General features: G+C 55.9%; 1 protein-coding gene across 3 annotated transcripts in view; it reads right to left on the reverse strand.

The window, feature by feature from the left end:
- The window catches only part of RGMA (repulsive guidance molecule BMP co-receptor a), a 46,277-nt gene continuing 24,465 nt past the window's right edge, over positions 1-21,812 (reverse strand). For 2 of the 3 annotated variants that reach the window (XM_030815065.1, XM_030815063.1), the window contains 2 exons: positions 8,520-9,034; positions 1-2,304 (listed from right to left, as the gene is read on the reverse strand). In XM_030815065.1, coding sequence (XP_030670925.1) covers positions 1,597-2,304; positions 8,520-9,034 — 1,223 coding nt within the window. In that variant the 3' untranslated portion in view covers positions 1-1,596. The remainder of the gene's footprint in view (positions 2,305-8,519; positions 9,035-21,812) is intronic. The other variant, XM_030815064.1, reaches the window with a different exon arrangement.

A 21,812-nucleotide genomic window follows, 5' to 3' on the forward strand; every position in this document is an offset into this window, starting at 1 on the left:
TAAAAGAAAATAACAAGAAAACCCAAACTTTACTTGCATTTAGCCATTAATAAATAATTTACAGTATGTACACGCGGTGACACTCCACACAGGTCACAGACATGTGGACGCAGTGAGGGGTCCCCACTTCCAAGCAGAACGTGAGCAAATACAACCAAAATAAAGTGCTTCACTTTTTACTTCCAACATAGGGACCATCTAACACCAGCAGGGGGAGGGAGGGGCCGGGCCCCAAGCACCCTCCCACCCGCCCACTCGGTTCTGGCAGAGGGAGCAGGACCTCTCGGAGGGAGGGGGAGACACACGTTCTGCAGCCTCCTGGCCAGTGTATGAGAGGTCCCTGGGGAACAGCAGAGGGGCTGCCGTGGATGCTGATGGGTGGGTAGGGTGTGGGGCTGTAGGGCTGCTGGCAGGATCACCCTCTGGGGCCTGGCTGCACTTTTGGGAGCGAAGCCTGGCTTTGTGCTGTGGGCTAGCAGCACAGGTGGGACTGTTTGGGCTCCTGGATGAGCACCCTAGGCTGAAATGAGGCGGGAGCCAGCAGCAAGTCTCTCCCGGCTGTGTGGCCACAGGGCTTAAGGGAAGAGATTAGAGGTTGAAGACCTTGCCAGGGCTGCTCAGAGCTGAGAGTCCTAAGACCCTGCTCCTCTCCCCAGACTCCAGATGTGGATGGACCGGGTTGGGGGCTCTTGGGGTTGTGAGGAGGAAGCAGAGGATCAGGGCAGGCCAGCTGGCCCCATCCACTGGGTCTCCTGCCACACCCTGGGGCCCGGGCTCCCCTGCCCAGGAGCTCTTGCATCTGCAGGAGGGAGAGGAACAGAAGTCAAGGGTCTCTTCTCTGTTTAGACATTTAGAACCAAGCACTTCAACTTTCTAAGCACAGGGTAGAAGGGGCTGGGGCCCAGGCCAGAGATGGGCAGCTGAGCAGGTGCCTGAAAACTGGGGCCTGCACTGGTACCTACAGCAGCCAGGTGAGCACGGGCAGGGAGGCCACAGGCGAGAAGGCACCAGGCGGGCACGACCTACTGGCCAAAAGATTCCATCAGTCTGCTAAGGTGCCAAGCAGCGCCCCGGAGGTGCCCTGCCTGGGGCCAAGCCCAAGGATGCCTGTTGTGGCTGGGGTGTCCCCGCTGGCCTAGGGGGTTCGAGTGTGCTCTCGTGTAAGAGTGTGTGCGTGCGTGTGGCGGGCACAGGGGGCCCCACGGATCGGTGAGCAGCAGTCGGCCGGGCCTTTCAGTGCATTGCGAGGGGAAGGAGCGGACTCTGACGGTTCCCAGTGTCTCTCTGGTGGGGGTGGGGGGGCTTCAGCCTGAGGGGCTGTTTTGCACATTCACACTGCGGGGGCGGGGCGAGGGGGGCTGCTCTCCCTCTCACACAGCTCTACTGTCACAAACATCACGGCACCAGTCACCACAACCTTGTCACGTGCACTAGAGGGGGAGGGGTCCATGCCTGAGCCCTTGGCAGCAGGCGGTCCCTGGCGTTCTGCAGGGCCATGGGGGACGCACCAGAAGATCTGCACCCCGTTGGCGGTCCCAGCCCACACATGTAGAAGCCGAGAAGACAGAGCCCGCGCCTCCCTCCTCAACTACGCATCTAGCAGAACACAGGGAGCAGGGCCAGGAGCAGGACGAGGGCGCCCAGGAGGGGCCGGGGGGCCAGGGACGGCCCCGCAGCCGCCATGCCTGGCAGGTCCCGAGTCCTCTCATACAGGTGCAGTTTGTCTTTGTTGGAGTGGAGCATCTTGACATCCTCCAGCGCGTAGTAGGCGGCCAGTGTGAAGTTCACGTCGCCCGTGGTGAGGAGGTCGAAGACACAGGCCTGGTAGTACAGGTCCTCCACCGGCAGCTTCTCCTTGCACTTGGCCACGGCTGTCTCGTACGGGAAGGTCTCGGGGGCTGTGGGTGCAGGGCTGGCGGCTGCCAGCCTGCGGGCACCGGTGCCCTCAGCGTTGGTGTGGAAGGCCTGGAAGTCGATCTGCTGGTTGAGGGGGCAGCCCCGCAGGCAGAGGTAGAGACCCTGGCTGTCCCAGTCCTCCACAGCGTTGACCACTTCCTCTGGCATGCGGACGGCAAAGGTCAGGTAACGGCCCACCTGGCGCACCACGATGGTGGTGCCGATATACTTGGCCTGGATTTCCACGTGCTGGCCTGACACCTTCTCAGTGATCTTCAGGCTATTGGCCCCGTGCTTGTCCCCACCGTTCTTAGAGCCATCCACGAAGGCGGCCGGGAGCTCGTCCATCTCAGCCTGGTACACCTTCTGGTCCACGCACTCCTGGAAGTTCTTGAAGATGATGGTGAGCTGCCAGGGAAAGGGGCAGAGGAGAGTGGGTGAGGCACAGTGGGAGGAGGCACAGCCCCACACTTAAGATGGTCTAGACTGAGAGGAGGGCATGAAGGATCCTCAGGGATGCTCCAGACACTCCCTTCCCCAGGTTGGACAGATCAGCTCCATCTGCGCAGCTGTGCACTTCACATTCTTTAAATGAAAACAACTTGCCTTTTTTACTTTAAAAAATGACTTAGAAAAATGTTAGGCCACTACCCTAAGTAGAAAACTAGCTTTTACTATATAGGGAAGTGAACCATAAAAACAAAAAGTCAAAAGCCCAGTGTGGTAGGCTCAATAATGGCTCCCAAGGAGAACATGCCCTAATCCCTGTAACCTGGGAATGTTCCCTTAGAAGGCGAAAGGGACCCTGCAGATGTGATTAGGTTAAGAACACCGAGATGAAGAGATTATTCTGGATTACCTGGGTGGGCCCTAGATGGAATCACAAGTATCTTTATAAGAAGGAGGCAGAGGGAGATTTGACTAACTAGGACAGAGGAGAAGGTGATGTAATCAACAAGGCAGAGATTCGAATGATGTGGCCACAAACCAAGGGATGCTGGCAACCACCAAAAGCTGGAAATGGCAATGAATGGATTCTCCCCTGGAGTCTCCAGAAGGACCAGCCCTGCTGATACCTTGATTTTATCCCCATGAAACATATTCTGAACTTCTGGCCTCTACAATTATAAAACATTTCTGTTGGTTTGAACCACTCAGTTTATGCTAATTTGCTACAGTGGCGATAGGAAACGAATATGGTTTGCAAACATCATCTTGCATAATGACAGTGGTACCGGAGCCCAATTCCTGACAAAGGACCCAAGCAAATGTCTGAACATTATGGCGGGTGGAATGGAGGGAAATGATGCTCAAAGAAAGAATGAATAGGGCAAAATCCATGCAAGCAGGCAGAGGCAAGCAGAAGCCACTGTCCCAAGGCTGCTGAAAGGGGTCCCCAAGCTGGGCCATGGAGGAGGGGAAGAGGAAAGGAGGGAGGTGCTGATTGGTAAAAGGGAGATGGAGGTTCCAGGCTGAACGCACAGCCTTGGCCAGGGCTGGAGCAGGGAGGCTCCTTTCTGCTGGAGCCTGTGGCCAGGGGTGAGGGGCTGGACTGAGCTGCTGGAGGAGCAGCTGGCTGGGTGGCACCATTCTCCTCCTGAGAGCCAGACACAGGTGCACTGGTTGCATACAGCATGCCAGGCACTGCGTGTATTACTTTTAGTCTCGTGTGACACTGCAAGGGTGACATTACTCCCAATTTTCCAGATGAGAAAATGTAGGCTCAGAGAGAGGCAGTAACTTGCCTAAGGTCACACAGACAGCAAGAGGCAGAGCTGGGATTAGACTCTGGGTTTCCAGACTTTAGGCTCTTTTGGCCACAAGCCCATAGGGTGGGAGGCCTGAGAGGAGGAGGGCCGGTGGCCAGGGGAGCAGGTGAGTTTCCTCTGCTGTCCCCGTCCTGAGTGGTATCTGGCTGTTCTTTTCTCCCTAACCCTAAGTAGGCTATCTGGGTTGGAAAAAGAGAAATTGGGAGAGAAAAAACTACCCCCTCTTCCACTCCTTTCCCAGGTGCCAGCTGTTTTGCCATGGGAGTGCTGGGTGCCTTGGTCCCCCTGGACCAAGGGCAGCTGGAACCCGGACTCCCAGCCTGAAGCCAGGAAGGGAGGTGGGGTGAAGGGGGCAAGGTGGCACCCAGGCCTTTTGTGACCTCCTGCTAAAACCCCACCTTTATCTGCTGCACTACCCTCTCCCAGGCCGGGCAACTACCGCCACCACTAAGCCCCAACCCCTCACCCCTCTGTAGGTCAGGGCTCACCCCTCCCCACCCAGGAGAGGGTCTGGCCAGCTAGCTGGCTGGCTGACAGCGCTCCCAAGGGATCCCACCCCGACCTGGCCTCAGAGGGTCTGCAAGCTGAAGGGGTCTGAGCAAGGGGGAGCTGCTGATGACATGCACAGCCATTCTCTGCCTGGGCACTTGGGGGAGGCATGAGGACTGCCTGGCCGGCTCTCTGGGTAGAGGGCAATGCCGCCAAGTGCCAAGGGAGTTTCTGGCCTAACAGCAGATGTGTGGTGAGGGCACAGTGCGAGGTGCTAGAAAGCAACAGGAAATAAAAAGCTGCTCTGATGGGGAAGGGAAGCAGGGAAACCACAGAAGGACCTCAGCTCAGGCAGGAGAGTCGCAGGAAGGTGGAAGGTGGGGTCTGGCCAGGGATGCAGCAAGAGGCCATCCTGTTCTCTGGGGCCCGGAGGCCAGGGGTGCAGCAGAGTGGCCTCAGTTTGGGGCGGGCTGGCCCAGGACCATGGCCTCAGGGCCAGGTGCTAAGAGGCCTGAGGCCTGGAAAGGGGGTCCCAGAACCTTCTAGATAATACAAGCCAGTGGGGTATTCAGAGCCACTAGAGGTGCCCCTGGCTGTGTTGCTGTGGCTTTGTGGGTTCCCCACATTGACATAAGGCTTCGGGGTGACAAGGTGAGGAGAACTGGTAGCCTGAGGGGTGTGGAACCCCCAGAATAACAGAGGGAGACCCTAGGCCAAGGCTTCTGAAGAAGGAAAATCCTGTCCTCTCACCGTGTTAGTCAGAAAGGCAAGGCTGGGAGGAGCTGAACGAGGGGCAGCTTGCTGGAGACTTGAAAAGAAATGGCAGTCTTTTCATGAGCCCGTTCATCTCGGGCACCCGGCGCTGTGCTTTCTGTGCCTGATGGAGACTGCCTGGGGCCGGGGCTCTGCAGGAGTCCATGGAGCACAGCACCAGGAGGACCCCAAGCGCACAGCTCCTTGAGTACTGGACTCGATTTCCTCGCCTTCCTTCCTATAGGGGTCCCAGCCTGGCCCCCAGGACACGGCACACTTCCTGTTTGCCGTGGGATGTCAAAGGTGGCTGCAGCCTCTCCATCCAGCATGGAGCCCTAAGCCTCGAACCTGATGAAATTGCTGCTACTCTACCATTCCTGACCTATGGAAATGGCAACTTCATACGGTTCAACCTCGACTTCTTCCTTCTTTCCACCCACTGGCCAGCCCACCTCGGTGTGGAGGCCGCCTGGGGGGGCCGGAGGTGGGCCAGCCAGGGTGGTCTGGGCCGTGGGTGGTCCTGCCATGGGGGGAGGATGGGGGACTCTGGTGTCCCTGCCTGGTGTGCAGGGCCACACAGACACTGGGGGTGGGGGGGTGTCCTGCTTTCCAAGTGCCATCGGTCTCCCTGGAACAGGAAAGGCTGGTTTCACTCTAACCACCATCTCTCGCAGAGACAGCCTCCTGGAAGGCTGACAGGCTGCTTGACTCTTCTTGGCACCAGTGCCAGGGACTCAACCACAAGTAACAGCATGAAGGGGGCCTGTCGAAAGCTGGAGGCTCGCTGCCAACACAGCCACGGGCGGGCTGCCGCTCCTGCCTCTGCTGCTCCCCCTTCTGAAGGGGCCCTGGCTCTTTCCACTGCACCGGGCACAAGGCAGAGCCCGGGTTGCCTCAGCTACTATTTACAGAGCACCAACTCCATGCCAGGCCCGGTGCTGGGGGCTGGGGGTACACGAGGGAGAAGATCCCTATGCTTCAGGGGGTCACAGACTAAGCAAACGAATCATGCAAAGGGAGAGGCTGGCAAGTGCTATGGGGAAAACTAACCAGCGGGGAAAGGAAGGGGAAGGCGCAGGACTCGAGTTCCTGTACTCTCCTGAGTCTCAGTTTCTTTGTCTGTAAAATGGGTATTAGCAGCACAGCTGGGAAGAGGGTGATGGAGCAGGAGGCTGGGCACAGAAGGCTGTCCCACGGGGGTAAGACACTGGCTAAAATGTCCACGTAGAAAACACTAGATCTTGATCGCCCACAAGAACAGAGGGATTAGCTGATAGGCTGATACCGCCAGTATCATGAGAAACAAATAAAGGCCCCTAGTGATGCCCAGGTGTTTGGGGCCAGCTTCATGCACACAGGGCTTGTACATGAAGCTTCTGCACAAGAAGGCAAATCTCATGGCTACAGGGTCAGGGTCTGGCCAGGCAGGGGCTGGACACACTCTGGGAAGCCCGAGGGGAGGCCTTCAAGGGCAGGTGTAAAGGGACAGGTGGAGTCTGGCTGGCTGAGAGGGGAAAGGGGAGTGGGTTCCAGTGGGTGGTAGAGTCTGGCAGGCCCAGAGGGCTCCGTTGGTGGTGGTCAAGGTGGTCACAGAAGCCCAGAGGCCTCATCATCTTGGAGATGAAAGTCCCTTGCCTTTCCCTGCTCCCTGCAGACACCAGGCTGCTCTCCCACTCCGCCTGCTTTGGATGTCGACTCCTCTGTTCCTCCATCTGGAAACTCGTGCTGTGCTTCAGGGGTGAGCTTGGTGGATGGGCTCCCCAGTTCTCTGGACAGAGCCAAGGCTCCCAATGGCCTTCAACATCCTGCTCCCCCAGCCCCCATCACCAGCTCCCCTTTGCTGGTCTTTGCTCTTCATCACTAGCCTGGGAGCTTTTGGGAGGGAGGGCAACAACTAGTTCAGAGGCTGGCACAGATGCAACGTCTGTTCAGTGTTTGCTCCATCAGTGAGTGAACGAACACACCTGAGTAACGGAGGCCTGACAGACAGGCGGGGGCAGGCCAAAGGTGCCTGAAGCCAGCCACCGAGGTTCTCACCGGGGGACCACAATACCCCAGTCTGGCCCGAGTTCTGAGACTGACTTGGCCACGGACATTGACGCTGTCACTGTCTGGCCTCCAGCAGAGCCTGGTTGACAGGGCTGAGCTCTCAGCCTGCTGAGATCAAAGGTGGCCTTCGGTTGCAGCAGAAACGGGCTGGGTTGGTGAAGCTCTGCTTCATACTCTTCTGGAAGCCTCCATGCTGGGATAGGAAGGGAAGTTCTCCCTTCACTGCTCCACCCCGTCACATCACCCCCATCCATAATGGGGGCAGCAGCCCAGCCTCCCTGCACACAAATCACAAATCCTTCCCGGTGTGTGGCTTGGCTCTGTTGTCGCATTTGGTGCTTCTACCCCCTGGGGTCTGGAGGACCTTGGGAACCTGCAGGGTGGGAGAGGGAGGCCGGGTCCCCTCTGAAGCGTGCTGGTGCCTGGATTTAGAAGCTGCAGCCTCAGGCTCCTGGCGTCCGTTTGTCTTGGCTCTCAGGAGGGCGGGTGGTGGGGAGGTGCAGGGGCCGTGGGGGAGGTGGCTGGGTCCTTGATGCAGGCCCTGAGTATGCAGAGGGCTGCGGGGGCACAGGGTGGAGTGTACCGGCTGCAAGTCTTCTCCATTAGGCGTCATGGTCTGGTGCCAAGGGCCCGCTTGGGAATCCACAGAGTGAAGACCTGCTTATTTCCCACCCAGCCAGGGCCCAGAAAGCGACCCCCTGCAGGCAGGCAAGGGCCACCGGAGCAGAGGGAAGTGGCAGGGATGGAGCATTTCCCTGGCTGCCAGGTCACCTCGCTGTCCTCCTCTGGGTGTGGAGGGGTGGGAAGGAACAGAAAGGCCCTTGTGGTGAATCTGGCACTGCCCGACACACGGCCTCCTTCCAACTGGCTCTTCCTAGGAAAACAGACCCACTGCCACTTCGCCAAGCTGGAAACCCCAGGGGGCACCGATGGGCCGGGCACTGGGGAGGGCGGACGTGTCCCCATCGCCTGAACTGGGAGCCACCAGCTTCCTTCCTGGCCTCGAGGCCTTGCCCTCTGGCTAAGTCTGAATATGAGGTCACAGGACATCCTCCCCAAAAGTGGGTATGGGAGGGAGGCCTGGGGTAGACAGGAGTGTCCACTTGCGTGGGTCCATGGCTGTGTGTGTGGCTGCAGCCCCATGAGCAGGACCTGAGTCCTGCTGCCCCCATGCTGAGGCCTCCTTGGGTCGGAAAACCAGCAGCCCTCAGTGGCCTTGTGGGGCCGCTGAGAACATGCCAGGTTCTGGAGTCACCTGGGCCTGGGGCAAATTCTAGCTCAGCATCCCAGCTGACTATGCACTTGGGGTGGGAAGGTCACTTGGCCTCTTAGAGCATCAGGCTCCCCATTTGTGAAATGGAGCTATGCCAGCCAGGCCAGGCTGGCTCGAGGAAGGAGGGAGGAAGCTGAGACCCACCCCTTCAGGGAGGGTGCTCCTGTGTCCCCCCTCTGCTCCGTCTTCCCCCATTCCCAGGCACCCGAGGCCCTCTCAGCCTCTCAGTGTCCACGCAGGGCAGAGACAAAGGGCAGGGCTGTGCCCTACAGCCGCCCCCTCCCCCTTACCTTGCTGGTGGCAGTGGCCGCTGAGCCGGGCAGCACAGGTGTGTTGGTAACCTGCACGTTCAGGTAATTATTGTCGATGAGCGGCCAGGCGCCCTGCACCTTGCAGGTCTGGAAGCGGTCTGTGAAAGTCCTGAGGTGCGGGTCCCCGAAGAGGCCGCAGTGCGTGTAGTTGGGGGTGGCTGAGTGCTTGTGAAAGCTCTTCTCGTAATGGCAGATCTCGGGGCTGTCCGAGCGCTCCTGGCTGTCTCCAGCCGGTGGGAGCGTGCGCAGGCGTGGCTGCGAGGTGGGGCCATCCTTGGAGCAGTTGTGCTGGCTCATGAGGTCCTCTATGCCATGGACGGCCGAGTGGTAGGCCAGGTCACCCCGGCAGGTGCGGGCCGTCCGCCGCGTGCACAGGGCGTAGCTGCGCAAGGCTGCGCAGAACTCGGGGGTGTCGTCTGAGGCTGGGGCGTGGCTGCCCGACGTGGCACTCCAGAACTCAGAGTTGCACTTGAGGATCTTGCACGGGGAGGTGGCTGAGGAGAAAGGAATGAACACAGCGTCGGGGTGCAGCCTGGCAACCCCAGCTTCTGCTACCATCTGTGGGCCGGGGAGTAGCCACACATCGCACGAGGGCCCCTCCTCTAGGGCAGAGCCACCCACGCCACACACAGATGGTGAAAAATTTCCTGCAGGTGGTAGGAAAGGGGTCCTTCTACGCAGCCTATAGCGACCCCAAGTGGACAGGCATGCACGACAGCAGGCTGAAAGGGCTAGTGGGAACCCTCCCACGGTACCAGCCTGCTAGGGAGTGGTCACTGTTTGGGGGAAGTAGGACTTTGGAAGCTGACAGGCCACCCCGGGGCCTTTGACATCTATATGCACTTTCATGGCCATCCCCAAGAATTCTGGCTAAAGCAACAGGAATCTGGCAGGGAATTAGCCCCACTATTAAATATGTGTCCCCAGTCCCGGCACTGTATGACCTTATACAAATGACCTCCCATCTCTGTGCCTTGTTATACTCATCTGGAAGATGGGATGATGAGTGTGAAGTGATTTATCACGTATAAAGGACTTAGTCTGGCCCCAGCATTCATAGCCAAAACTCAGTGAATGTTGCCTGGTTTGACTGCTCTATTAGCGCTAGCCATAGAGGAGCTGGCTTCCCTTATGCTGACCGTAGCCCCATCCTTCTCTGTCCTGCTCAGAGAAGCAGGCTGAGAAGCAACTGACAGTAGTAACCTTGGATCCCTCACAAGCTTTGAGACTTTAGTGACAATTAGCCAAAATGACCATGCCCCAGAACTCTGGCTTTAACCCACCTAATCTTCTCAACACATAGAACCTGCCCTTTTCTGGCCTTCCTCTGCACAGCCCATAGTGACCACAAGTGGCCAGGCACACAGACCTGCAGCAGGACAGAAGTTCCCACATGGGTTCCAGGAGAAAGGGGCCAGGAGACCAGCTGGGAGGTCCAGCCTCTGGGGTCACAGCCCGTGCTGGCCGAGGTGGTCTCTAGTGGGGAAAGGGAGCCTCAGCACTCTCGTCTGGGCCACTAACTTGGCTTGTGACCTTGGAAAAGTCAGTTTGTTTCTCTGGTGCTGGTTTTACCTATAAAATTGAGCCGCACATAAAACCAAGAACAGACACATTTGAGGGCAGGCTAACGTGAGCACGAGTGCCTACCTATCCCAGCAGCCTTGTGTGAACCCAGCCTGAGTTGTGCAGCCCTGGACCTGGGTGATCTCTCCTGCCTCTGCAGGTGGGTGGGCACCAGTCTACAGGAGCACAAGTCACCTTCCCAGGTCACAGACCTGAGCACGGGGGAGTCAGTGCTCATCTGAAATTTGGGCTCCCCCCCTCACGTGACCTGTGTTTGCCATACTGCCAGTAACAAGGTAATTTCAGGTGATACCTAAGTGAACACTTTGTCTTTTAATTTGAGAAGTCATATCTTTATTTAAATGTGCATTAAGAAAAAAAAAATTGCTGGGTACGGTGGCTCATGCCTGTAATCCCAGCACTTTTTGGGAGGCCGAGGCAGGCAGATCATGTGAGGTCTGGAGTTCGAGACCAGCCTGGCCAACATGATGAAACCCCTTCTCTACCAAAAATACAAAAATTAGCCAGGCGTGGTGGCACGAGGATTGCTTGAACCCGGGAGGCAGAGGTTACAGTGACCTGAGATGGTGCCACTGCACTCCAGTCTGGGAGACAGAGCAAGACTCTATCTCAAAAAGAAAAAAAAATTGACGGAAGAGCTACAGATTTCCCATTTTATTAGCTTTAAATTGAAGAAGTATGCTCACTTAAAGGGTCAGGTTAGGTAAGTGACAGTCAGGTGGTGCCCGCTTGATATGGTTTGGCTGTGTCCCCACCCAAATCTCACCTTGAACTGCAATAATCTCCACGTGTCAAGGGTGGGGCCAAGTGGAGATAACTGAATCAGGAGGCCATTTCCCCCGTACTGTTCTCGTGGTAGTGAGTAAGTCTCACGAGATCTGATGGTTTTATAAAGGGGAGTTCCCCTGCATGTGCTCTCTTGCCTGCCGCCATGTAAGATGTCCTTTGCTTCTCCTTTGCCTTCTGCCATGATTGTGAGGCCTCCCCAGCCATGTGGAACTGTAAGTCCATTAAATCTCTTTCCTTTATGAATTACCCAGTCTTGGGTACGTCTTTATCAGCAGTGTGAGAACAGACTAATACACCACTATAAAGGGATGCTCTGTGGCAGATATGTGGGGAACACTGGTGAGATCCCCCCATGTAGTCTTCCTCCCACACAGGTGTGCTCCTGAGGACAGGTCTCCCTCCCAAGGCAACGAGAAGATTCTCTTGCCCTGCTGTCTTCACGTCTCCTTAACCTGTACAAGATATGCAAGGGCCCAAACTACCTGTAGGCTTTGAAATGTTGGCACGGTCCATGTGGGAAAAGGTAGCTTCCCTGCCGCCCCCTGATAAAGCCAGTACAGGAGAGGAGTGGGGTGGGGGCGTGTATGGGGAGGGAGCGCTACGCAGAACAAGCATGTGGAGGGACCCAGCGCACAGGAACTGACTGCTGCGGTGGCCTGCACACAATGCCTGTCCCGGCAGCCTCATTAATTCCAGGGAGCCGGTTGTGCTGACCTGACATTCTGCCTCCTCAGAATCATGCAGATGTGGGCATCAGAGAAAATCAACCAGAAGGAACACTGGTCTCCTGTTAATCGACGGCCACGCTCAAGCTCTGGTTCATCTCTGGCCCTTACTGTGACCAATGTAGAAAAAGGACACTGCCTGTCCCTTTACAGCAGGCCCCACTGCTACACAAGCAGGAGCTGTGCTGGGCTCTGACTCTCCACCAGGACACAAATCTGGTAGGAGTGCAGGGACCGTGAAGTCCCAGCTGGCTGGCTCTGTCCCAGGTCCGGTGCTGCAGGCGGTACAGGCCTCCCCTCATTGCATCTTCCCGGTGCGACTGCCATCCCCAGCTCTTGGGAAAGCCAGGCTCTGCTGGGCTGACTTCTTGCCCAAGTCTCACTTCGAGGAAGGAGCCAGGGCAGGACATGAATCCAGCCCACTGGACTTGAGAGCTCACGCCCCCGGCAGCCACACATCATCACACAACCTCATTAGCACACTCCTGATTCCCTCCCCCACGGTGGTCTCCAGCCTCTCCTGCAAGACCCATCTTATGACACTGTGCTCCCAGGAGCAGGAGGCCTGTGGTCCACACATGCTCTCTCCCTGCCTTGCCTCCAGCAGACAAGTTCCAAGGGGTCACCTCCCAGGGTGAGCAGGGGCTCGACGGCAGGGTCGGACTGGTGCCCAGGTGTGGCTCTACCCTCCAAATGGGCAACTCCGCAGCCTCCTGCATTTTAAGCGGACTGGCTTCATGATCGGGATCTGCTACCTCCACAGCCTTCAAAACTGTTCTCAGCGCAGCACCCCAGCTATAGAACTCTGGGGTATGTGGAGAGTTCATGACAGAAATCCCACCAAGGTACCCTGGAAAGGGGTCCCTCACATGCTCCAGGGCCGTGGAGTGGGATCTGGTAGCCCCAGATGAGGCTGTACTGGGTAGCCTGGGACCCAGCTCGACAGGCCCCAGTGGGGCCAGGGGTTCTGCAATTCTGCCAAGTTCCCAGGAGAGGCCCATGCTGCTGGTCCCCAGCCCACTTTGAGTAGTGAGGCTTCAGAGTTGGTTCACTTTCTTTTCAACAGTCACAGGAGCCAAGCTAGAGCCTGATGCAGCCCGACCAGCCTGGAGTGTGTGAAGGCGCCATTTCCCCAGGATCGGGAGGGGGCTGGTGGTGAAGGTTCAGAGAAGGGGGCTGCAGGCAAAGGGGTGGCGAGAGGCAGACGGCCCCCCCAGGAGCAAACAACAGGGATGCGGCCACCTGAGCCCTGATGCTGAGCGGCTAAGAAGTGCCTGAGACAAGGCCCTTTCACTTCTCCGTTCCACACGGGCACCTTCTCCTGCTCCTCTCCTCCTCCCAGAGCCCACCCACTCTAAGAACAAGACCACCCCTCACCCAGCAGGCGTAGCTGTCTGCCTGCCACTCAGAGATGGTGGCAGAGGTCACACTCTGGAACGGTTGCACCTAGGAACCAGGGTCCCTGTCTCCCCCACTCCTCTGTAGGCTTCAGGACCCTGGTGGTGGGGTGAGCTCCTTGCCCCACTATTCCCTCCAAGTTCTGCCAGCCCCAGCTCTGGGTGGGCTGAGGGCCAGCACAGGCCCTGAAGGGAGGTGTCTGGTTCAAAGTCCCGCTCTGTCCCCTACCAGTAGTTTCGGGAACTTGACTCAGCCTGTTTCCTTAACTGTCAAGTAGAGACTGTGTCCACCTTAAAGGGTCGCTGAGGACATGAGATGTACACGGCATGCCTGGGGCCCCAGGGGCATCCAACAAACAGGGTTCCCCACAAAGGCCACAGTGGGGGACAATGCTTGCAGCCTTGGGAGGTCAGAGGTTAGAAGTCACAGGCTTGGGGGACGGGAGGGGCACTGGAGGGAGCCTGCCCCTCCCTGATGAAGCTCCAGCAGACGTGGCATCTCTCCTCATCCCTCCTTCCCCGGGGTAGGCCCTGCGGGCACTCACTCTCAGGGCGCAGTGGATTCCATCTGGATCCAGGTCCCCCAACTCCTGGCAGCTCCTTCAATCCACTGGACTGTCCAGGATCAGTCAATGGTCATGACTGTCGAGGGGGCCTCACTTCCCATGGGCACCGGGTGGCTTCACCCCACTGCCTCACTCACCCCCAGGGAGAGCGCTGTAGACTGAACTTTGTCCCCCTAAATGTGTAGGTTGAAGTTCTAACCCCTTATGGGATGACATTTGGGAGGTAATTAGGTTTAGATGAGGTCATGAGAGTGAAGCCCCCACGACGGGGTTGGTGCCCTTAAAATAAAGACACTTGGAAAATGCTAAGCATTCTCTCTTCTCCCTGCCCCTCTCCCTCCTCCTGCCATGTGAGGGTATAATGGGAAATCCACAGTCTGAGAGCCGGGAGGAGGGCCCTCTCTCTAGAACTGGACCATGCTGGTACCGGATCTAGGACTTCCCACCTCCAGAACACCGAGAAAATAAATGTCTGTTGTTTAAGCCTCCTAGGCTGGGGTATTTTCTTATGGTGGCCAAGCTAAAGAGACAGTCATAGAGGGAAAACTGGCCGCCTCCCTCCTCTCCTTCCTGCACCCTCCCAAGTCACCTCTGCAGAAGCTGCCAGTATCAGTGGAGACATTTGTTTGGCCAGAGACCAAAGACCAGATTGACTTAACTTCACCTTCCCCATTTTCCCATTTCCCGACAAGGACGTGTTTTCGCCCAGGGATTGCCCAGGCCCAGGATGATCCCCTTGGCTCTTCAGAGGGAGAGATTGGGGGGTGGCACATCGAGCTCTCACATCTCTGCTGGGAGACCTCTGTACCCCACAGCCCGTGTGGTCCAGTCTCTCCGTCCTTGCTCCTGACAGAGAGCACTTGGTTTCCTGCCTGTCACAACCCCTTCCTTCCCCAAGTTTTCATGGCATCCTAAAATGCCTCTTCTGCTGAGACATTTTCTGGGGGAAGATGCACTCAGAAACTCTGGGTCCTAAAGCACAATTTCAACAAGTTTGCCTCCGTCCTTGCCTTGTTAATGAGTAAATGAAGAGACCTTAGATTCTATATGAGAAAGAAAAATAAGGATACTTGCAAGTTCCCCACCCAGAGAGAACTGGAGAGAATTCAGTGTTGACAGGCAACAGGTAGGGTGTTCTCACGGGGCAGTGCCCAGTGGGAGGGTCTCACCGCAGCGGTGGACCTTACTGTGGTGGGGCAGAGCATCGAGATCAACTCCAGCGCCGCCACTCCAGAGCTGTGTGACTGTGGGCAAATTCACTGACCTTTCTGAGCTACAGGGATGCATGGGCACCTCACCAGAGGGGTGTTAAAGGGACTGCAGGCACTGATGTGAGCAAAGCCGGGAGACTCGGGAAGGAAGCTCTGTGACAGCCAGTTTTGTGTTAACTTTGTTTTGTTTAATCACAATTTATGGGAGAGGCTGAGCTTAACTAACAGCTAATGTGTATCGAGCATTTACTGTGGGCCGGACATTGTACATGTGTCTCCTTTAGCCCTTAATACAGACCCAGGACTGACTTGTTATCCTCATTCAACAGACAGGGAAACTGAGGCCTAGAGGCATTAAATAGCTCCCCACCCACCCCACCCCCAGCTACCCTGAAGGTGCAAACCACAGCCCTCAGCCCCCAAGCTGCATTCTCCTCTTCCTTCACACCTCTCGGATTTCCACACACTCCATACCAGGCAACGCCAAGGTGCTGCGGGGCCACAAAGATGAACACAGACAAGAGTTCTTGTCTTGGGGGGCCTCACTGGGGAAGAGGCTGTGCACCCAGGACTGCATAGGGAGGTGGTGTAGGTACATGGGCTGGGCCTCACCCCAGAAAACAAAACATGATCGTGACAATAAAATACCCTGCACTCCCAGGGCCTGTGCAGGTGACACATTGCTTTCCTGTTGGATCCTCGCTACTGCCCTGATTAGAGGGCAGGAATTTTTATCTTCATTTTGCAGATGCAAACACAGAGGCTTCGGGCTCGAGTGGGCCTGGGTCACACAAGTGGAAGGGCTGGGGCTGAGATGGGCAGGCTTGGAGCTGTTTCTATGCTTTTCGAAATGCTTTTGCCACAAGTCCCTCCTCAGGACACCAGCTGAGACTGACCCAGCTCCCCCAAGGCCCAAAAGCATGATGCGGGTCTCCTATGCAGCCACAGACCCATCTGGTCTCAGGACAGTAACCAGAAGCTTAATCAATTCTGGGCCCTCCCTGCACAAAGGCCTGTGAGGAGCCCACCAGGAGCAGCGGCTGCTGCCAACTGACCCATCCCGACTTCCTGGGTTTCCCAGGTGCCCCAAACTCTCAGGGAACTTGGATCCAGCTCTGCAGATCTTTCTAAGAGTTTAAGAGGCTTCCTCTCTCCCAAAGCTCAAGGGAATGACTTGGAAAAGGCCACTGACAGTGACCAGCTGGGACCAGAATAAAGGGTGCCTGCTCCCTTCTGCCATCTCTCCACGTGGAAAGGAAGCTCTCTGGGAACCATGGGTCCCAGAAATGAGTGTGTGTGGCCTCATTTCCCATGCGAGGGGCTGGGCAGTCCCCACGGGCAGTGACTGGAGTGAGGGGCCCTGACCTCCACGGTCATCCAATCACCTTGCCTCCACGGCACTAAACCACCAACGGCAGCCCCCCACCAGAGGTCAGGGACCTGAATGAAATCTGGCCCAGCATCAAAAGCAATAGCTGTGGCATCACCTGCCAAAGAGATCTCAGAGAGGCCGATTTTTATGTGCTGTATCTTTATAAAAAGACCCCAATTCCAGGCAATAAACCTTAGACTTTTCTGATGCGAATGTCCATGGAAAGAAGGAAGGAAAGTTTGAGCTGAAAAACAGATCTTACAGCAACTCCTGCAGGCGGAATAGGAAAGCTGCTTTTCAGAGCAAGCCACGTTGAACACAGAGCCAGCTGCCCCCCAGGGTGTGAGCTGAGCACACCTGCCCAGTACTGCAGTCCAGAAAGTTGCCCCTTCTAGCTCTGGAGCTGCCTCTTGATGGATCCAGGACAGCCAATATGCACAGAACCAGGGGACTGAAAAACCCAAGAAGTTTCCTGAGCTTCCATTTCTACCCCAGCCACTGAGTGTGTCCTTGGGCAGGGGCCACCCTCTGGCCCCTTGTTAAGCCTTGCAACCTGGGGTTCGACCTCAAGAGACACAGACACAGAGCTTTATGCCCCTTACAAGCATATTATGCGGTATTATGTGCACTGCATGTTTTGTTTTGACCCAGGTCTCTTGAGGCCTTGAATTTTCAGGATTAGCTATAGTGGGGCAAACAGGAGAAACCAGAAGCGTGCAAAGACAGTGGTCTGGCCCTCTCCAGATCCAACAACAGAAAGCCCCTAAACTTGTCCCGGAGCCCCAAGGGGTGAGGGACTCGGCTCAAGGGGTGATGCCCAGGCAGTGCCTAGAAGACAGAGTGGCTCCTAGACCCGATGGGGGTTGGGTGGGCCCTTGGTGCTCAGGTTGGGACCCCTGGCGACCATCTGACCCATTTGCTCCTGACTCGAGCAATCCAGGCCAGAGCTCACGGCTTCTCCATGCGATCAAATTTATCAAAGAGCCCTAACAATCACTTTGTGACCAAAAACAATGGTCACTTTTCAAGGCACACCATGGAATTTTAGAACCTGGGAGCCTGGGGATGTCAGAGGTCACCAGTTTACGCAGCAGGAAATCTCCCTGCAGCACTCCTGCCAGGGCAGGGCTGGCCCCTCCTGCTCTGGACAGCTCTGGCTGTGGATGCACTGCGGCATCCCAGGGACTTCCCCTGGCCCTTGTCTAGAGTCACATAGGAAAGGGTGAAGTAGGGCGGCTTTGTGATTGTTGAGGATGGCCCCTCAGCTTCCCTGCGCCACCTTCTTGGTCCCTCCAGCTGCTCCTCTCTTTGGCCGTCACTGGACTGTCAGTGTCACCCATCTGCCCTTGCACAGCTCAGGTTCCTCTAGGAGGTGGCCGCTGAGCGGCCTCTTCCCCACTTGCATGTCAATCTCCTGAGGGTTGGGGACCCCTATCTTCGTCCTGGCGTCCATACTCCATACCCAAAGCCTATCAGGAGATTTACTTATTTTTTGACATAGAGTCACTCTGTTGCCCAGGCTGGTGTCCAGTGGTGGGACCTTGGCTCACTGTAACCTCTATCTCCCAGGTTGAAGCAATTCTCTTGCCTCAGCCTCCCAAGTAGCTGGGATTACAGGCACCTGCCAGCATGCCCAGCTAATTTTTATACTTTAGTAGAGATGGGGTTTCCATGTTGCCCAGGCTCAGTCTCGAACTCCTGAGCTCTGGTGATCCACCTGCCTCGGCCTCCCAACGTGCTGGGATTACCGGCGTGAGCCACCACATCTGGCCCCTATCAGAGATTTGATGCTTTTTTAAACCTCCGACCCAGGACCCTGTGCCCGGGAGATGCACTTGCCCCACAACCCACATGAACGCATGTAGGTGACATTTCACTCTTTCGGGGGAGGGGGGCTCCAGACTGCTTCCCTCATGGACTGAGATAAGGTAGAGAGAAAGAAAAATCACAGCCACACAGCACGTCTGACTTAGTTCTCTTCCTTTCAATAGCAACCTAGCACCTCTGAGAATCAGAAAGATAGGGCGGGGCGCTTGGAGCACCAGCTGCACCAACGCTGGCAGGATGAAAATATTTATGCACCAATGAGGCACTAGCTGCTTTCAGAGACCTCCTTTGAACTGTTAATCAAGCCCAATCTTTCAGAATAATAGCCTGATTACCACCGCCCTGTTTGCATAACAAAGAAGCCCAATAAGACTTATTTTGCAGTGCACAAGGGGGTGTGAAGGATTGACCCTGAGAAAGGAGTCCTAGGAATGCAGTGAGCCACTGCAGAGCCTGAACCCAGGAATAAAGACAATGCAATTTGCCACCAAGAAAAGCTCAACAGACCAATAAATTACCCGCGTGCAAAGGGATTAGATCAGGTTTCAGTTACTGTGTAGGAGGGGTGGGGTGAGCCGGAGAGGGAAAAGACCTGCCCTCTCTTAAAGGGGTAAGGCTCATTTTGAGTGCAAGCCCCAGGGTCAAGCTGTTTTTGTCCAACTCTGTGGCCTGCGTGGGAACTGCCTGAGTTCAATTACTTGCTCCAAGTTCTGGACCCTTCTATGTGCCGGGCACTGTGATTAATGCTGTTTCTGGAACAAACCCCCGTTAATCTCTGCGCTCAGGTATGGTCAATCACATAAACTTCTAGAATACAAAGCAAACATGTTTCATCTTAACATTTAACAGCAACAAAGGTTTAAGAATGGAAGTACGAGAAGGTATCAGGGAAGTAGCATTTCAACGAGGTCCTAAATTTGACGGGTGATGCAGGGCAAAGATCTGACGACAGGGACCTCCAGAACAACTGAGCTTGGCGGGAGGTGACATGCTGGCTGGTCACAGTGTAGCCAGGAGTTTGGGGCCAGACACGGAAACCTAGAGTGCCACCTGTGCCCACTAGGAAGCAAATGTCGCTCAGCTTCAAAACACTTTGCTCTGTGGTGCAGGGATTCTGCAAACCCCATCTCTTTCGTCACTGGGTTCCCTGTTAAATTTCCCCACAAGAGGACACTAGATGGAGAAGGGAAGGTGGGAGGCAGGAGACAGGTTTACCTGCTATCCCCCAAGGCTGTTTCTCCCACCACTTCCCAGCAACGGCCCTTCTTCGCCATCAGTCCCGGGCCCTCCTCCAAGCTTGCCTTCCTTCTGTCCCTCTGGCTGCAGGGGTGGAAGCTGCTTCCGCCACTCTCTGTCTCAGCGGTCTCTCTTTGCCCTTTCAGTCTTCCCATGCCCATAACAATGCCCTACATGAAGTTCCCTCCGCGGAAACATCCCGGGTGTGTTTTGCTTTTCTGATTGGACCCTGCCTGGCACGCCAGCCTAAGGATTTCTGCCTTTTTCCAATAGATGGCAGGGAGCCCCTGAAGCATTTTCTGTGAGCACCCAGGGCGTGATCAGAACACTATTTTAGGAAGCAGTGTAACTGAAGAGGCGATGGCTTCAATTAGGATGGAGGCAGGCGGAGGGAAGGGAGGGAGAGCAGCTTAAAAAAGAAATCACTGCCAGCGCCTGTGGACACACCAGCCTTGAAGCCTCAGACCTCCCATGTCCCCTTCCTCACTGTCCACCTAGCCTGAGCAGCAGACGCTGAGATGCCCTTCTTAGCAACATGGCATGACTCCCGTTCAAAGGGGGCGGAGGAGGGAGCACTGAGCCAGGGGGCTGGCCAGCTCACACGCAGTGAGACTCACGCTGCCACCCCTCCCCACCCTCTCCTGTCCTTTGTGCCTCAGTGCTGGATCTCACAGACCTACTACATATATGTGGCAAACTCTGGCCAGAGCAGTATTCGGAAGTCTCTTTGAGTTGAGATGCCTGAGGCTGCCTGTTTGTGTCACTCCTGCAGGAATTTCACTCTGTCATCCTGGTGTAAACATCCAGGTGTTTGGCATCAGATACCGAAAGGAACACACCCAGGTGAGCGCAGGATTTTTCACCAGGTGCAGCAGACCCTACCTTTAACCTACAAGCAGCCAGAATGTGTCACCTTTTCTAAAAGGCATTCCTCCCTGAGTCTAGCCCAAGAATGTCCCAAGGAACCTGTGACTCCAATGTGGCTCCCACCCTTGGAATCCACTGGAAATTTTCTAGGAGGTTTTCTCTAGAAACCAGCCACAGGAGAAAGAGGGAGCTTCTCAGAGAACCTCAGTTGACTGTGGAGGTGGGGGTCAGTTGGGGTGTTGGGGTCGTGGAGGGGTAACTCACGGCCACGTGAGCATGGGCAAAAGTGGCCGAATGCCACTCACGGAGCTCAGACAGGAGGTACTGCCCGTGTCACACCCAGCCAGGGCTGCTCTGCCCCAGCCTCACTCATACCAAGTGGCTGCACGAAACCACACCGTGTGCCAAGGGAAAGGGCACACCTCAGCTTTCCATACTGCCGTCCCATCCCCCAGTTCCTCCTGGGGCCACGTGGAGGCAGACCACGGGCAAGTAGGATGGTGTGAGAGTGTGGTGTTCACCCTCTGGCCCAAGGCCACAAACAGCTTCAGTGCGGGGGTGCTGATAGCTTCTCTAGGCAAGAGGGGCCCTCGGCTGGCAAGGGCTGGACATAGGATTCCATGCCAGCACCATCCTGTCTCAGGGCAGAGTTAGATAAGCTACTCCGAGTTCCACAAGATAGGTGATTATAGGCAGACATAACTTTTCAGATGTAAATGATGCTTGCAGGTGAGCACTTTGGTCCTCCAGCTTTGAGGCATAACCCCTTTCCCTGAGTCTAGGGCTGGCGCTGCCTCTAGTGACCCTGGGCTCCTCCGCCTAGCCTGCGGGTCTAAATGCCTTTGAAGTGGCTTTTCTCCCTCAAAGCTGCCGGCAGGCAGGCCTTCCGCCTTCACCGTCCGCGTGCCGGGGAACAGCAAATGCAAGCCAGCCAGGCTCCTGCCCAGCCTGCGCACACACGTGTGGGTCTGTTCATGTGGCATTTCTTAGCACAGGGAGCAACTGGGCTTCCTTCTGCGGGGACCTAGGTGCGGAGGCATCACTGTAATCGGGTGTTCTGCCGGCTGGAGCGAAATGGTGCACGAAATGAATACATAAGCAAAACCCAACAGACATAAATCTGACTTGGGAAAATGTGCACATTGACAACTTTGCCCACTTGTCTTCCTGTGGCTGGGTGGCATCGTCCTCTTTAGAATGCTATGCCATGGTGAGCAAGAGGCAGAGGGCCTTTGGGAGGAGGCAAAAATGCTAGATCCTTGGAAAATGCATATCCTCATCATATCCCCAAAGTCTGTTTCTTGTCTCCCATCTCAAGTCTTCTATACCACACAGTGCAGAGTCCAATATGCCACATGGTAAGTTTTTTTTGGTTTTTTTTTTTTTTTTTTTTTAGATGGAGTCTTGCTCTGTTGCCCAGACTGGAGTGCAGCAGTGGGATCTTGGCTTACTGCAACCTCCACCTCCCAGGTTCAAGCAATACTTCTGCCTCAGCCTCCTGAGTAGCTGGGATTACAGGCACATGCCACAATGCCCAGCTAATTTTTTTGTATTTCTTTTTTTCCAAGACCACAGGAAAGCCTGTTTTTGCTTTTACTGGAGGCTCAGGTGGCACATGACAGATCATAAAATGGCTTCAGAGGTTGGGGGCCTGGAGAAAACAAAAATAAACTCAGGGGGGCAAAGAAAAACAACCAG

This window comes from Nomascus leucogenys, chromosome 6 (genome assembly GCF_006542625.1).
Source record: "Nomascus leucogenys isolate Asia chromosome 6, Asia_NLE_v1, whole genome shotgun sequence".
NCBI lineage: Eukaryota > Metazoa > Chordata > Mammalia > Primates > Hylobatidae > Nomascus > Nomascus leucogenys.